General features: G+C 39.1%; 1 protein-coding gene across 3 annotated transcripts; it reads left to right on the top strand.

Moving 5' to 3' along the window:
* The first annotated feature begins 1,106 nt into the window (after positions 1 to 1,106).
* LOC121373045 (pleckstrin homology domain-containing family B member 2-like) lies at positions 1,107 to 16,713 on the top strand. Of its 3 annotated transcripts, XM_041499498.1 has the most exons (7): positions 1,107 to 1,182; positions 2,574 to 2,735; positions 5,641 to 5,718; positions 7,153 to 7,298; positions 8,291 to 8,397; positions 13,043 to 13,212; positions 16,461 to 16,713. In XM_041499498.1, the coding sequence occupies exons 3-7, from the start codon at positions 5,673 to 5,675 to the stop codon at positions 16,586 to 16,588; spliced, it is 597 nt and encodes a 198-aa protein (XP_041355432.1). In that variant the 5' UTR covers positions 1,107 to 1,182; positions 2,574 to 2,735; positions 5,641 to 5,672; the 3' UTR covers positions 16,589 to 16,713. The 3 variants fall into 3 exon arrangements, with proteins under 3 accessions (XP_041355432.1, XP_041355424.1, XP_041355439.1); XM_041499490.1 differs by lacking the exon at positions 2,574 to 2,735 and having other exon boundaries at positions 1,115 to 1,182; XM_041499505.1 differs by lacking the exon at positions 1,107 to 1,182 and having other exon boundaries at positions 2,731 to 2,855.
* Positions 16,714 to 17,097: the final 384 nt, after the last annotated feature.

Raw genomic sequence — 17,097 nt, 5'->3', positions numbered from 1 at the left:
GAGTCTTGCAAACCCTTTTTTTCTGTACATTTTCCCTGAACACCTATGCCTAATATTGCACTGTAAAACTATTTTAATTTCAGCAGGGAAAGGGTTTTTCTGAATCCCCCGACCCCCCCCCCCCCCCCCCCCCCCCACACACACACACCTCTATTAAAAGTATTCTACACTCCTGTGTTGTAATCCAGATTCGGGATTTTTTTTTTTAATTCGGGCAAAAATCAGCCTGCCCCATAAAGAGTACGGACAAAAGCCAGCTTGCCACCCTACAAAAACGGAAGCCCGTACGCCTATGGCCTGCTGCCTAGAAAAATAGAAACCCGTGCCTCTGACTGGATAGGTAGGTATAGGTTCACTGTAGGTGAATGGAGCTCTTTAGATTAGTTTTATTTTTTGTTTTACATCGGATGTGCCATACCGTCGATTACCAAGTTGTTTACTTTTTGGCAACATCAGAGATAATAAGTGAGAAAAAAACATTTGCTTTTAGAACTGTAAACTTAAGATTAGACGCTATTTATAATTTCTTCTTTACGCTTGTATTAATTTTCATCGTTTTCAAAGTAAAACAATATTGAAGAGAAATATTTTTTCAGTCTCAGTCATCGTAACCGCAGCTGTACAAATCGATTGTTTCTAGACCAAAAATAAATTAAATAAAATGCTTGATTTTGATGAAAGATCTTAATTTATGCACACTAATAACACGGTTGAGACTGAGGAGTTTTTCCTAATAGAGACAGAGACAGAGAGAGCGAGAGAGAGAGAGAGAGAGAGAGAGAGAGAGAGAGAGAGAGAGAGAGAGAGAGAGAGAGAGAGAGAGAGAGAGAGAGAGAGAGAGAGAAACCAAGCGCGTGTGTGGAGATTTTAGCCGGGGGGTGGGGGGGGGGGGTGTCAAGACTGTGGTGCGCTAAGTTTAGAGGGTGGGGGGGGGGCGAGTATGATTTATATATTATTGTGTTCTTGTAGTGTCGTTAAACAAAACAAACTTTCTTCTTCTTTTTTTTAACGATAATCGTGGGCCGTGCCTACCATAATACTAACATACTAACATAAAGAAATGGGTCTTCAATACATGGCGGAATTTAAAAACAGAAATTTTGTAAATTAATTGCGCAATATTTTGGGACCAGTCTAGGCGGAAGGAGGAAGTAAAATTGATTTGTAAACAAATTTTACGAGGTAAACATCTTTTAAAATTCGCGAATACATCTTAATTTGTTTAATATATTGTAAATATGTATTGTATGTCATTTAATCAATGCTGCAATGCATTGTCACTCCAGGTATTGGTAAATTATAACTGGTTTGTCACAGATTTCAAGATAATGTGGTCACGTGACGTAATAGTTTAAATGACAACAGTTCAAACTATGCTCCCACCCCACCCCTAGTTATATATTATTGAATATATCCATCTACATGTAATAGTTAAAAGTCAGTGATTTTAGAGGGGCTCGAAATAGGAAGTAAAATATGGGAACTGGGAACTCTTTTTATGCGCCCATAATTAGGCCTATTTAATTTCATAATTAGGTATGTGAGAAAAAAATTCATATTCAGGTGATTGCAGTGCAATTGGTATCATTGGAAAGAGCTAGAAAAGACATTTAAAATGGTCTTTGAATTGTGATGATAGGATAAATATTGAGGGTGCTGTAGTATTTTGAAGTCGCCTAATTTAGGGTGGTTTTCGTCAATGGATTTACATTTAAAACAAAAGAAACACTGTGACCATTTTCTTTAAAAATGTGCTTCAAAATGCCACACAACCCTTCATCTGTATCATTGGTAAGAAAGACTCCCACCACTAAGAGATGGGTTATTGCCTCTTAAAATCATCTTAATTGACCAATAATCAATTAATTACCTACCTAATTACCCGGTAATTAGCGGTAGTCCCATTCTGAAAAATGCCCATAACTTCCTTAATATTTGGAATATTTCAACAAAACCTGCACCAGCAGACAGCTATCAAAAAGTTCTATCAGATTCTCACTTGAATAATCACATTCAAAACATATTAAAACGAACATCAAAACTGATGAAAATAAACCATATGTAGAAAATAAACACTGAGCACATGGCTAAGTTCAATGTAAACAACAGTCTGGACCAATCAGGTGGCAGCATTAGGGTCACGTGACCTACTTTCCAGTTGCGTGCACACTTTTAGAACAAAACATGCCAGACAAAATCATCAACCATCTACATTATTAAATCCCAAATTTCAATGAAATGCATATCAAAGTCATCTTTGCTTGTTAATAAACTATTCTGATTACAATTTGAAGAATTCCAATGAGATTAACCATCATTATTTTGAGGTTGATTATCGAAGGTTTGTTGACAAAACAGCCCATCAACGGCTTGGACACCCGATACTGCTGCTGGTATAAATCAGTGGCAGTATGTAGGATTGTCTTCAAAATCCACATAAAGGTAGAAAAGAACACATACTACAGGTCTATATAAGTTTGAAAAGAGTCTTTACTCGCCTTTCGGTAAATTGGAGGCATTTTTTATTGGTTATGTATACCGAAATTTTAACAGACGATTTGTGAAACTTCTAGGAATCCTATGGAAATAAATAGAAGACGAGGCAACTGCTGAAAATGTAAACTACGTCATCAGTATAAGTGTAGATTTTCAACTCTGCACCCACGACCCCAAAAACGCACTTGAAAGTACAGCATTTCCACTGCCCGCTGCACTGCAATCAACCCAGAAACCAGGTATTTGACCTAAGCATAGGCGATGCCTGGGGCCGATTCCCACATACCTACCATAATCCAACAAAGATTTAGTGACGCCCATCCCGGACAGGGACTAATTCCGGAACAGGAGTTGAGTGGGTAAGTTTGAGGTGGGTGGAATTTGGAATCAAATTAGTTCAAGTTGAGAAAATTTAGAGGCCAAACAAAAAATTTGAGTGCTTTGCCCAAAATGTGATGGTGATTTGAGCAATTTAGACAGACTGCCAAAAATAAAGGATGACAGACTACTTACCAAAAATAAATAAACAAAGTTTAAGAAATGACAGCCAAAAGGATTTAAAGTCTGACTAAGTCCATACTCACGGAGGTGAAAGTTCACAAGGGGGTGGGTGTGGGTGGGGGTGGGGGGTGCTACGGCGATGACAGGAAGACCTTCGAGTCAAGGTGGGGCACCAGCGGGTGGACTTGTGGCTTCGCTAACGACCTGGTCATGTTAGGGCACTGTCCGCCGAAGACCTTCTTCATGAGCCGATGAATCGAGATGTTGTCCATTGCGGCAAACAGTAATGCCTGACTGTAGCAGTTTAAATGTCTCAATGGTGGGCGACATGTTGCTGAAGTGTTGTATAAGAGAACACGAACAACTGGACAGGGGTTTAGGGTTTATTCTGGATCATCAATTGGGTGGGATATGAAGATCCCTGGTTCCAGATATCTTCAGAGTATGACAAATATTTTGAAAAGTGACTAGCCACAGGGCTAGTGAAGTTGTGAAAACCACTAGCCCACCAAGATAAAGCACGAGCCCAAATTCCTGATCAATTATAACTGGATTTTTATATAATTTTTGTAACATTACACATTTACGAGTATAACAGTAAAATAAAACAAACACTTAAATCATGTTGTAACTTTCGTTTTTTGTTGTGTTGTACGTTTGATCTTTTGTCAAGTGTGATCCATTGTCATTGTCCCGTTTTCGCTTTTGCCCCCCCCCCCCCCCAGGAAAAATAATGGAGCAAACTCATGGTTGGTATCAAAACCCACTATTAAAAGAATCAAATTTATTAAACAAAATTTCAGCCGAGAGAAAAGAAGAAGAAAAAACCACGATCGAGCGATAAGGGGAGAGGGGAAAAAACCAACTAGCCCGAACTTAAAAACCACTAGCCACGGGCATTGGGCTAGAGGATTTGTCAAACTCTGATATCTCTATAACAAACAGACATGTATACACACACACACAAAGATCCTGAAATAACAAAAAGGGAATACTTAAAATCATATATATATAGAAATCTCAGTTATAATAAGTCTTAACATTAATTACATGTATATACTTCACATTCAGAATTAACCTGTGTTATAGAGAATATCTTATCCAACCACATATCCATATATTAAATTCAATATATCATTGAATTTAAGAAATCATAAAATAACTTACAACTCACTGATCACAAATCAGTGATTATTCATATAGCACAATCTTTAATACATTGAATGTTCTATACTTGATCAATACTAAAAAAAATCACATAACATAATTATTTCATAGATACAAAGCTAAATACACCATAGCCTGTCTACAAATAGTTTACCTACCTACCGTGGGTCGGGTCTTTACAGAAGCATAATGCTGGTTGTCACCTACATGATTGCGGCACCTAATAATAAAATAAAAGTGCATTAAGTACATATAAATCAGTCAGCAGGTTGGTGAAAGTTGGGGACTTTCCCTTTTTCCTTCTTCCGCATCTCAGGCTGGGTTGGGGGGCACCCCCTGTGTCATCCTTGGCACACATTTCCTCTTCCTCCGTCTTCCTCTCTTCTGTGTCAGTTCGAGGTTCGACGTACACCAAAGTAACAGTTGAAAGAAATATGTCCTGCTTAGAATAATAATAATAATAAAAAATTAATAAATAAAAAAACAACCCTGCTGGAATTAAGACCAGTGAAGGGAGGGTTTGGGATAGTGTAAAAAGATGTAAGACCTCTCAGATGTATTTTAGAGCATTATAAAATTAAAAAGTATATTTTAAAAGATCAAATCACTAGGTAAGTGGCACATATGGACCAATTTCTTGAAAAGGGCATTTCAATTTTAATTGTTGAAAAAAGAGGCACTTTAAATTTTTAGGGGATGGAACCCTGTCCCCCTTGTATCCACCCTTGAATATTGGTTATAGATTTATATAAAATGAACATGGAATCTGCTCTAATGGGTCTACCAAGAGTTGTAAGATCAGCTTCACAACTTTTGTGATTACACATCTGAAAACAAGACAGCCCTCAATTCCTAAGAGCTGTTAACTATAACGTTGTGGCTATAGAATATAAAATATTTTGACTATAGAAATATATTTTCGACGTTTTTAATTTAATAAATAAACTTTTAAAAATTTAAAATGAAAATAGGATGGTGTCTTTTTGTTGTTGATTTTTTAAGCAGAAGTATCTTCCCTAAATAGCTGTCAATATATTTGGAATAAACATCTACAGCTGTATGTCCTACATGGCCTTGAACTTAAGAATTTGTCTCCCACGGCAATTTAAAAATAAAATTGCTGTGATTGAAATGGCCCACCGATGGCAATTTAAAGCCTGCCCACGGCATTTGAAAAAAAGAAGACTTTTGCAGCAAATAAATACGCTTGAAAGGTTATTTTGGTGTAGGCCCCTGTGTAGAAATATTTTAAATGTACTAATTTTATATACTGGCAGGTAATGTACACCAGGTGTAAACATTTTGCTATGATTGAGGAGCTTTACCCACGGCACTTTTGTGCCGTCGGTGATGCTCCCGACCTATGGCAATTTTATATCTCAATGACAGCAGTTGCCGTCGGTGCCTTCGTTAAGCCCTGTCCTACATTCCTTTCATACATGTGTACACATGCATCTTAAATATTGTATATTTTAGACACCGTGCCAGATCTTGTCTAGCTGTCATCAATGGAAACACAACATATAGCTAAAGCTGGTTGGCTGCACAGACGGAGTAAGTTTATAAATCGTAATATACCGGGTATTATAGAGCTGAACACACAGATCTGTTAGTGAGTGTATGGTCAAGGGGAGTTTACTACATTTGAAATCAGTTTATGTGACCCTTTAATCATTGTTTTTATTAGTGATTTAATAGTCAAACATGACACACAACAGTCTTCACCAGGGAAGAGCCCAGTGGTAAAGCACCCACTCGACGTGAGGTCGGTCTGGGATCGATTCCTGTCGGTTGGCCCATTGGGCTATTTCTCGTTTCAGCCAGTGCACCACGACTGGTATATCAAAGGCTGTGGTATGTACTACTCTGTCTGTGGGATGGTGTATATATAAAAGATCCTTTGCTGCTAATCAAAAAGAGTAGCCCATGAAGTGGCGACAACAGGTTTCCTTTCTCAGTATCTGTGTGGTCCTTAACCATATGTCTGACACCATATAACCATAAATAAAATGTGTTGAGTGCGTCGTTAAATAAAATACTTCCTTCCTTCACCAGGTAAGGTGAATGATCATTCCTGCTACCATACATACTCACCTGGAAAGTTTTAGGAGTGCAGCAAATTGATTGCTTGGCAATCAAAGTTGTGATACATTTTATTTGTAACTTCATGTGACTTCTCGCCTAGCACCATTTCAGGAGACTTTAGGCCTGCATGTACATGTATTTTGACAGTCTTTAAAAAGTGATAATTGAAGTAATATAACTTTCCACACAGTTAAAAAAACAAAAATGTTAATTCCCACTGCCCCCTTTTCATTTCTTCCTGATCTTCTAATTTCTACTGAGCACTGTCCACCTAAAGGTAGGTTGAATGTATTAATGCAGATACTTGAGATTGCAGGTACATGCAGATGTTGAAATTAACAATACAGGTAAATGTTGAAATTAACAATACAGGTAAATGTTGAAATTAACAATACAGGTAGATGTTGAAATTAACAGTACATATACATGTTGAAATTGACAATACAGGTAGATTTTGAAATTAACCATACAGGTAGATGTTGAAATTAACAATACAGATATATATTGAAATTAACAATACAGGTAGATGTTGAAATTAACCATACAGGTAGATTTTGAAATTAACCATACAGGTAGATGTTGATATTAACAATACAGATATATTTGAAATTAACAATACAGGTAGATGTTAAAAGTAACAATACAGGTAAATGTTGAAATTAACAATACATGTAAATGTTTAAATGAACCATACAGGTAGATGTTGAAATGAACCATACAGGTAGATGTTGAAATTAACAATACAGATAGATAATGAAATTAACACTATAGATAGATGTTGAAATTAACAATATTTGGTCATGAAATTAACAATGCAGGCAGATGTAGACGTTCCATGAAATTAACAATGCTGACAAATATTCCATGAAATTAACAATTAAGGTATTTGTGTTCTGATTACAGGTACGGTTTTACACCGCTGGAAGAAGTTCTGGTTTGTTCTCCGCGCCGACGGAGATCTGCTGTATTTTGAGAGCCAGGATGTGCCACGTGCTGAAGGCAGAATCGTCGTCAGGGCGCAGGTAGCGAGGATCAAACCTGCAAGTGAGGTATGCTAAGATGTTTATATTTCTGTTTAATCATCATCCTCCTCCAGCATATAAATACAATTCTACACACTAAACAAAACTAAGATAAAGTCCAGGGATGTGAGAGCTATGCATAAATGTGCTTTTCCATTTCATCTAAAATAACAAAAACAATGTTCGTTACTGTTGACCACACACGGTTTGCATGTTTTCATGGTTTCAAGTTTATGATGTGTGCCTTATATTGTAAATTATAACCAGTTTAGATTTGTTAGCAGTGAATGCAATTTTTGGCAGTTCCAGGGGTTGCAAACAATAATTTTCCTTCAGGGGCCCTTGAACGGCCCCTGGACCCTGGCCGCAGTAAGCTTTTTTGTTCCAGCCCCTCTCACATCCCTGAACGTCTAACCTGCTGTAATGGCCATCTGCATGAAGCAGCCACCTATGTGAAGAAAAGTTTAAAGTTTGTTTTGTTTAATGACATGAATAGAGCACATTGGTTCATTAATCATCAGCTACATGTACTTGATGTCAAACATGCTGAATTTTTCCATTAGTAGTAGGAGATCTTTCATATGCATCATCCCACAATCAGTATAGCACATACCATGACTTTTGATATGCTAGATGTGGTGCACTGGCTGGAACCCAATATGAGATAACACATTGATTATAAATTGTGACTTGATGTGTATTTTCAGTGTGACATGAATCCCCCAGAAGACCTCAATATGAGATAACACATTGATTATAAACTGTGACTTGGTGTGTATTTTCAGTGTGACGTGAATCCCCCAGAAGGCCTCAATATGAGATAACACAATGATTATAAACTGTGACTTGGTGTGTATTTTCAGTGTGACGTGAATCCCCCAGAAGACCTCAATATGAGATAACACATTGATTATAAACTGTGACTTGGTGTGTATTTTCAGTGTGACGTGAATGCCCCAGAAGGCCTCAATATGAGATAACACATTGATTATAAACTGTGACTTGGTGTGTATTTTCAGTGTGACGTGAATCCCCCAGAAGGCCTCACGAAGGGCTGTCTCCTGGGTCTGGATATGAGGGAAGGCGAGACTGTTTTTCTGGGTGCAGAGAACCCAGATGATATGAAGTATGTACAGTGTGTCTAGGAAAAAGTTTGTTTTATTTAACGACGCCACTAGAGCACAGTGATTTTTAATCTTATCATCGGCTATTGGACGTCAAACATATGGTCATTCTGACACTGTTTTTAGAGGAAACCCGCTGTCGCCACATAGGCTACTCTTCTTTATGACAGGCAGCAAGGGATCTTTTATTTGCGCTTCCCACAGGCAGGATAGCACAAACCATGGCCTTTGTTGAACCAGTTATGGATCACTGGTCGGTGCAAGTGGTTTACACCTACCAATTGAGCCTTGCGGAGCACTCAATCAGGGTTTGGAGTCGGTATCTGGATTAAAAATCCCGTGCCTCGACTGGGATCCGAACCCAGTACCTACCAGCCTGTAGACCGATGGCTTAACCATGACGCCACTGAGGCCGGTGTGTGTCTAGGAAATACATATACTGTAATATACTTTATTTTTGTGGGAATTTAATTTTCGCGCAAAGACATTTAGCGCAAATTTTAGGATCCCGTGAAAAATTAAAGCCAACAGATTGTGACCAATTAATTGTTGTAGATGACTCGATAATGACAACTTGCAACTGCTAGTATTCAACAACATGCAAATGAACACGGATGAAAAGAAATCAATTTAAATATTTAAATTTATTACAAAAACACAAAACAATGTACGTATTACAATAATTGATGAACGATATACGTACATGGAATAAACATTGAATATATTGTCATTGTTAATCTTTGAGAATGCCCGCTTTGTGAAAACCACTTTGAATTGGATCCTTCTTCTTGGAGACAATCTCACACACTTCGATAACGCACTGGGCATGAATGGATTTTTAACAATGCTCATTTTGATGTCAACATTCACACTATGAACTCTGTGTTCATCCTCAGCCGCTTCGACCAAGTCTTAGTTGATGAACTATTCAGGACTAATTAAGCCCATATGACAAGGTATAGAGGGTTAATATTACTTATGCATTGACTGTGGAAACCGGATTATTAATAAATAATAGTGGTGTAAAAAAAAAATCAAAAAAAAATCCACGAACATATAAATTTTTCTTTAGCGCGAAAATTACACCCCTCGAAAATAAGGTATTTTATAGCATGTAGCAACTATAAACTCAACCAGCAACACATAGTTGGTTTCTTCAAGTAATATTAAAGCTGAACTCGTGAAATATATATGAAGGAAATACAGTATTTATAGCAACTTAAATCAGTCAGCAACATATTGTTGGTTTCTTGAAGTTTCTAATAATACAAAGTTGGTCCAGTAATTATAAAACTCAAGACTCTAATAGTTTTGTAAATATGGACCACGAACTCATGAAGTATGTACAGTGTGTCTAGGAAATACAGAACATGTAGCAGCTATAAACACAACCAGCAACGCATATTATTAAAACTGAACTCATGAAATATATGTGCACAAAGATCAGTATTTGTTAAAGGAGGGGACAATCAAGGCATTTGACCTGGTATGCGTATTCAACGATATATAATGCACATTATTGCTTAATATCAACAAGTATAATCGTATAGTTAATTAATAAAACGGTTAAACGTGATGGCTATTATATATAGCGGATGCAGCCATTTTGTACCATCCCAGTGAATACGCCCTCTGGCGAGCTGGTGGTCACGTAATACCTAACGTGTCATGTCAGGAATTAGTCTTTGAACTGAAGAAACAAAACATACCTGATTTTTGCGGATGCATCGCAATATTCTGTAATAATAGTCATCCCAGTAAGCCAGCAAAAATTATATATTATATTTAATACAAAATAAACTCCCATTGTCAAAGTGTTGAAATAACTGTATTATGGTTTGTACATAAATTAACCCACGTTCTGAAATAATAATCAGAGTGTTTTCTTAGTTAATTGGATGTTTCTTTCCGTGGCCTGTACCTGTAGTTCCTGATTGGCAGGTGTATATTTAGACGGCTCCCAGACACTGTGTCTAGACACACTAAAAAGACGTGCCTCTTTTATTAAGATCACAGGGTATTGTGTGTTAACCACACAGACACCCCTCTAATCATAATCGATCAGCCGTCTCGCTTTATTATTGTAAGTAATTCAGTAAAACCCTTGATTAAGTAGACTTTCCCATCTAAAATCACAAAACTGACCAATTACGTAGTCACAAAGAAAAGAAAATTATCACTTGGGTATCGTGAGTGGTCGTTTTTGCTCGAACGTAGCATACCAATAGGCTTAATAATATGCTTTTTTTTTCTTTGGATTTAAAAAAAAATAAAAAAATACTATAACTCCATTTCGTTCTATTGATGCAAATTGAAATATATTTAGTGATATAGTTTATTATACTATCAAGTCATTTATGTTGTTTTACAAGTCAGGTTGATGAAAGCGAAGCACCTTGTCGTAAATTAGAGCGTTTGTTTACACTGTGCATAGAGCAGATGGACGGAGCTGACGTCACTTCGCCCCAAGCTATACCACTGAACGTCACAAAAACGAAACAAAATGGCTGCCCCCAGTTAGCAGGAATAATCATGTTTTTTAAGTAACTCTAAAATTAGGCGTTTTTCATTTGTTAAAGTGTCAGTATGTGTTGGTGGTCCGGGTATGCATCTTTCCAACACATAAATCTCTTGTTTGAGTTTACTCTACCTTTAAGTTAGTGCAACACATTGTTGATTTCTTGAAGACCCTGATAAAGCTTGAGACTTTTAACGTCATGGCAACGCCATACAAATTGCTTTCATGTCATGTCATAAGAGATTGAGTCTTGACTCTAAATAAATGTTTTGTAAGCATGGACCCAGATGACATGAAGTATGTATAGTGTGTGTAGGAAATACAGTACATGTAGCAACTATAAACTCAACGATCAACACATTTCTTGAAGGTAATACTGAAGTAACTGTTTTTATGTGCTCATATACCACTAGGGTTTCGAACATGCCTATCCTGAGTCCGGTCTCCGATATGATCACTATTTCTCGTTACCAGCCAGTGCTCCACAACTGGTGTAACAAAGGCCATGGTATGTACTATCCTGTCTGTGGGATGGTGCATATAAAAGAACCCTTGCTGCTAATCAAAAAGAGTAGCCCATAAAGTGGCAACAGCGGGTTTTCTCCCTCAGTATCTGTGTGATCCTTAACCATTTCCCCGATGCCATATAACCGTAAATAAAATGTGTTGAGTGCATTGTTAAATAAAACATTTCCTTCCTTCCTGATATGATCAGGGTCCCAACTTGAGACAGGAGTAATACTAAAGCAGCAGTAACTCTTAAAGGCCTAAATTGTCTTAGTAAGATATTCATCATATTCATTATATTTACCCCCCACATAACCCATAAAATATCACCCATATATTAATTTTCTCACGTTCGGTGGAATTTAGCTTAGTTAGTCTTTTATATGCACCTCTGCACAGACAGGAAAGCACATACCACAGCCTTTATTCATTTGTGGTGCACAGGTTGGGACAGGAAAAACCCCAAACAGCTGAATGAATCCACCGAGGTGGTTTGATCCTGCGACGCAAGCACCTCAAGCGAGCACTTAACTGACTGAGCTATAAACCCTGCCCTTATGGAGAACAGAGTACCATTCAGAATTGTTCTTGACATGTGGTAACCGCCTGGAATCCTGAACAACTGTTCGTGACTTATTTTAATGCCCGATTGTCTTAGGTCTCACTACACAGATGTCATCTGCCATTGAAATACATGTTAAATTGCCCAACTTCAAACGAAGATTGTCAATAGAATGGGTTCTCATTGGCACTAACAACATACACCATTGCGAACATACATTATATAAGCATTTATTTTCACTTTTCATTTTTTTGCTATATGACTGCATCTGGCTGTAGTACTGGTCCGAACAGGTGGTTCATTAACCAATCCACTCTGGCTGTCTCTTACGCTATACTCCCATGTCCCAAAAGGTCAATGCACAATATTACAAAATTACATGGACAAAATACAGCCAGATGACTTACCATTAAACATACACATTGTTTTAATTCTTCACCATTTCCTAGAAGTGAATATGTGAACCATAACTTGTGTCACAATTAGGAACTATATTGGACTGTGATCAATAAACTCTCACCCTGAAGTGATCTGTATAGTGAGACCTTAATCACATATCCCCAAACTCGTTTTACTAGGTAATAATTAGGTGAAAATAAGTAAACAAATAAATCTGTGTGTATTGCATTGTTTATTGTAATTTTCAGGGATTGCTACACAATTTGAAAACATTAAACAGTAACTGCTAATCAATTTCCAGCTGACTAGACAGTGGCATAGGAAGGTGCCAAAAAGTGTGTGTGTGTGGGGGCGGGGGGGGGGGGCACTTTTATATTTACACACTTTTACACTATTATAAAGCAAATATAAAGCAAAATATCTGAAAAGTGGGGGGGCACATGACCCCCTTGCACCCCCCCCCCCCCCCCCCCGCTTCCTACGCCAGTGCTAGATATATCACTAATCTAGATTTTGAAAATAAAATGTTCCTTGGTAGTGTGTTGTATATTGTGTAGTATATTGTATTATATATTGTGTTGTATATTATATTGTATATTGTATAGTATATTATATTGTATTGTATTGTATATTGTGTATATTCTACTGTATTGTGTTACAGGGCGTGGCAGATTGCTCTAGAGGAAGCAAGAGTGATGGCCACCGGCCCGCAACAACCGGTGGTGCGTAATGTACAGACTGTGTACACAGGTCCGTATGGTTATCCGGGTCAGGTGATGTCATATCCTGGACAGCAGGTTATTTACACAAACACAGGGTATCCACCATATGGTGAGTGAAGACAAACAACGTTAACCCATTCACCCCTAATGTTCTTCCATTAAACCTGTATGTTGAAGTTGTCTTGCAAAAAAAGATGTTCATAGGATTGAAGGGGTTAAATGTTTTTTTAAAGGCTCCCTCTTTTAAAGTACTTTTTTTAATTTATAATTTGTTTTAAATTAGATTTTCTTGCTTAAAGGAGTGGGTGTGGTGGGATCCAGCTCAGTCGGCCTGAGGTGCTTGTCTTGTAGGATCGAACCACGTCAATGGACCCATTCTCTGATTGGGGTTTTCCTGCCCTTTTTCCAGCCAGTGTCAAATGTGGTATGTGCTGTTCTGTCTGTGTGGGGAAAATGCATATAAAACATCCCTTGCTACTAATGGAAAAAAGTAGCAAATTTCTTCTAAGACTTTGTGTAAAAAATTACCAAATGTTTGACATCCAGTATCCGATGTTAATGAATCAGTGTGCTCTAGTGGTGTAAAACAAACCTCTGGACATTCCGAGTGTCCTGAGTTATCCTAGTACACTAAACAGGGGTGCAGTAGTTATCCTAGTACACTGAACAGTGGTGCGGTAGTTATCCTAGTACACTAACAGTGGGTGCGGTAGTTATCCTAGTACACTGAACAGGGGTGCAGTAGTTATCCTAGTACACTAACAGTGGGTGCGGTAGTTATCCTAGTACACTAACAGTGGGTGTGGTAGTTATCCTAGTACACTGAACAGGGGTGCAGTAGTTATCCTAGTACACTGAACAGTGGGTGCGGTAGTTATCCTAGTACACTGAACAGTGGGTGCGGTAGTTATCCTAGTACACTGAACAGGGGTGCGGTAGTTATCCTAGTACACTGAACAGGGTGTGTGGTAGTTATCCTAGTACACTGAACAGGGGTGCGGTAGTTATCCTAGTACACTGAACAGTTTGTGCGGTAGTTATCCTAGTACACTGAACAGGGGTGCGGTAATTATCCTAGTACACTGAACAGTGGGTGCGGTAGTTATCCTAGTACACTAACAGTGGGTGTGGTAGTTATCCTAGTACACTAACAGTGGGTGCGGTAGTTATCCTAGTACACTGAACAGTGGGTGCGGTAGTTATCCTAGTACACTGAACAGTGGGTGCGGTAGTTATCCTAGTACACTGAACAGGGGTGCGGTAGTTATCCTAGTACACTGAACAGGGACGCGGTAGTTATCCTAGTACACTAACAGTGGGTGTGGTAGTTATCCTAGTACACTGAACAGTGGGTGGCGGTAGTTATCCTAGTACACTGAACAGGGGTGCGGTAGTTATCCTAGTACACTAACAGTGGGTGCGGTAGTTATCCTAGTACACTGAACAGTGGGTGCGGTAGTTATCCTAGTACACTGAACAGTGGGTGCGGTAGTTATCCTAGTACACTGAACAGTGGGTGCGGTAGTTATCCTAGTACACTAACAGTGGGTGCGGTAGTTATCCTAGTACACTGAACAGGGACGCGGTAGTTATCCTAGTACACTAACAGTGGGTGTGGTAGTTATCCTAGTACACTGAACAGTGGGTGCGGTAGTTATCCTAGTACACTGAACAGGGGTGCGGTAGTTATCCTAGTACACTGAACAGGGGTGCGGTAGTTATCCTAGTACACTGAACAGGGTGTGTGGTAGTTATCCTAGTACACTGAACAGGGGTGCGGTAGTTATCCTAGTACACTGAACAGGGGTGCGGTAGTTATCCTAGTACACTGAACAGTGGGTGCGGTAGTTATCCTAGTACACTGAACAGGAGTGCGGTAGTTATCCTAGTACATTGAACAGGGGTGCGGTAGTTATCCTAGTACACTGAACAGTGGGTGCGGTAGTTATCCTAGTACACTGAACAGGGGTGCGGTAGTTATCCTAGTACACTGAACAGGGTGTGTGGTAGTTATCCTAGTACACTGAACAGGGGTGCGGTAGTTATCCTAGTACACTGAACAGTGGGTGCGGTAGTTATCCTAGTACATTGAACAGGGGTGCGGTAGTTATCCTAGTACACTGAACAGGGGTGCGGTAGTTATCCTAGTACACTGAACAGGGTGTGTGGTAGTTATCCTAGTACACTGAACAGGGGTGCGGTAGTTATCCTAGTACACTGAACAGGGGTGCGGTAGATATCCTAGTACACTGAACAGTGGGTGCGGTAGTTATCCTAGTACACTGAACAGGAGTGCGGTAGTTATCCTAGTACATTGAACAGGGGTGCGGTAGTTATCCTAGTACACTGAACAGTGGGTGCGGTAGTTATCCTAGTACACTGAACAGTGGGTGCGGTAGTTATCCTAGTACACTGAACAGGGGTGCGGTAGTTATCCTAGTACACTGAACAGGGGTGCGGTAGTTATCCTAGTACACTGAACAGTGGGTCCGGTAGTTATCCTAGTACACTGAACAGGGGTGCGGTAGTTATCCTAGTACACTGAACAGTGGGTGCGGTAGTTATCCTAGTACACTGAACAGGGGTGCGGTAGTTATCCTAGTACACTAACAGTGGGTGTGGTAGTTATCCTAGTACACTGAACAGTGGGTGTGGTAGTTATCCTAGTACACTGAACAGTGGGTGTGGTAGTTATCCTAGTACACTAACAGTGGGTGCGGTAGTTATCCTAGTACACTGAACAGGGGTGCAGTAGTTATCCTAGTACACTAACAGTGGGTGCGGTAGTTATCCTAGTACACTGAACAGTGGGTGCGGTAGTTATCCTAGTACACTGAACAGGGGTGCAGCAGTTATCCTAGTACACTGAACAGGGGTGAGGTAGTTATCCTAGTACACTGAACAGGGGTGCGGTAGTTATCCTAGTACACTGAACAGTGGGTCCGGGCATGGGTGGATTGCCTGATTGCCCGTCCTGTACACATGCTCCTGGGTTCTACTTTAAACTGCAAGTCTGTGAGTCTCTTACACTGTTGGTCGGTCCATGGTTCGAATCTTCTCAGTGGAGGCTGATTTATGTATTACATACTTAACCAAGAAATAGTCTTACAGTTAAAAAAATATTTGTTTTGTTTAACGACACCACTAGGGCACATTGATTAATGAATCAGCAGCTATTTGGATGTCAAACATTTGGTAATTTTGATGCCTAGTCATCAGCGGAAGCCTGCTACCTTTTTTCTAATGCAGGAAGGGTTCTGTCATCTTTTATATGGACCATCCCACAGACAGGATAGCACATACAACAACCTTTTGATATACCAGTCGTTAAATAAAACAAACTTTACTGTTTTTCAGTGGTGAACGGAGGAAACCCGAACGTTGTGTACGTGAATGACCGACCGAGATATGGGATGGGGACAGGCTTTGTGGCTGGAGCCGCCATCGGCACAGCGATGATGTGGCCATACATGTTTATGTGGTAGACACAGTCTTCAGGGCCAAGTCTTCACAACTTGTGATACATTAATGTTATTGTCTTTGTAATTGTTAATCAGGCTGTCTTTTTAAAAAATCAAGAGAGGATAAATAAATAAATAAATAAATGGATTATGATATATACTATTCATTGTATTGCAAGAACCATTACAGCAATGCACCAGTTAATAGGGATGATGATGATAATGATGATAATGATTGATGATGATGATGATGATGATTGATGATTGATGATGACGATGATGATGAGGGCCATCCATAAAGCAGGGCTTCTAGAATTTGTATAAAATCCACTAGTCATGGGATCAGAATACCTATGCCAAATTGTTAATTGTATCTGATGTACTTTATAGTGTAAAACAACACCCATGGTGGGGAGGGGGAGATAGTCACCACATGTACAAAAGGTGTACTTAAGGGAGGGAGGAGGGAACAAATCCCAGATTTCATTTCTTAGCTACGTTGTGAATGGCTCCTCATTGTTTATGCCAGAAAG

The sequence above is a fragment of the Gigantopelta aegis genome, chromosome 1, assembly GCF_016097555.1.
Source record: "Gigantopelta aegis isolate Gae_Host chromosome 1, Gae_host_genome, whole genome shotgun sequence".
In the NCBI taxonomy this organism is placed as follows: domain Eukaryota; kingdom Metazoa; phylum Mollusca; class Gastropoda; order Neomphalida; family Peltospiridae; genus Gigantopelta; species Gigantopelta aegis.
Note: the sequence above shows the minus strand (reverse complement) of the source record. Positions and strands in the feature narration are given on the sequence as shown.

Coding starts and splice junctions, on each gene's coding strand:
- LOC121373045 (XM_041499498.1), top strand. CDS start 5,673: ATGGAAACACAACATATAGCTAAAGCTGGTTGGCTGCACAGACGGA. Junction 7,299..8,290: donor GGATCAAACCTGCAAGTGAG/GTATGCTAAGAT, acceptor GTGTATTTTCAG/TGTGACGTGAATCCCCCAGA. Junction 13,213..16,460: donor CACAGGGTATCCACCATATG/GTGAGTGAAGAC, acceptor ACTGTTTTTCAG/TGGTGAACGGAGGAAACCCG.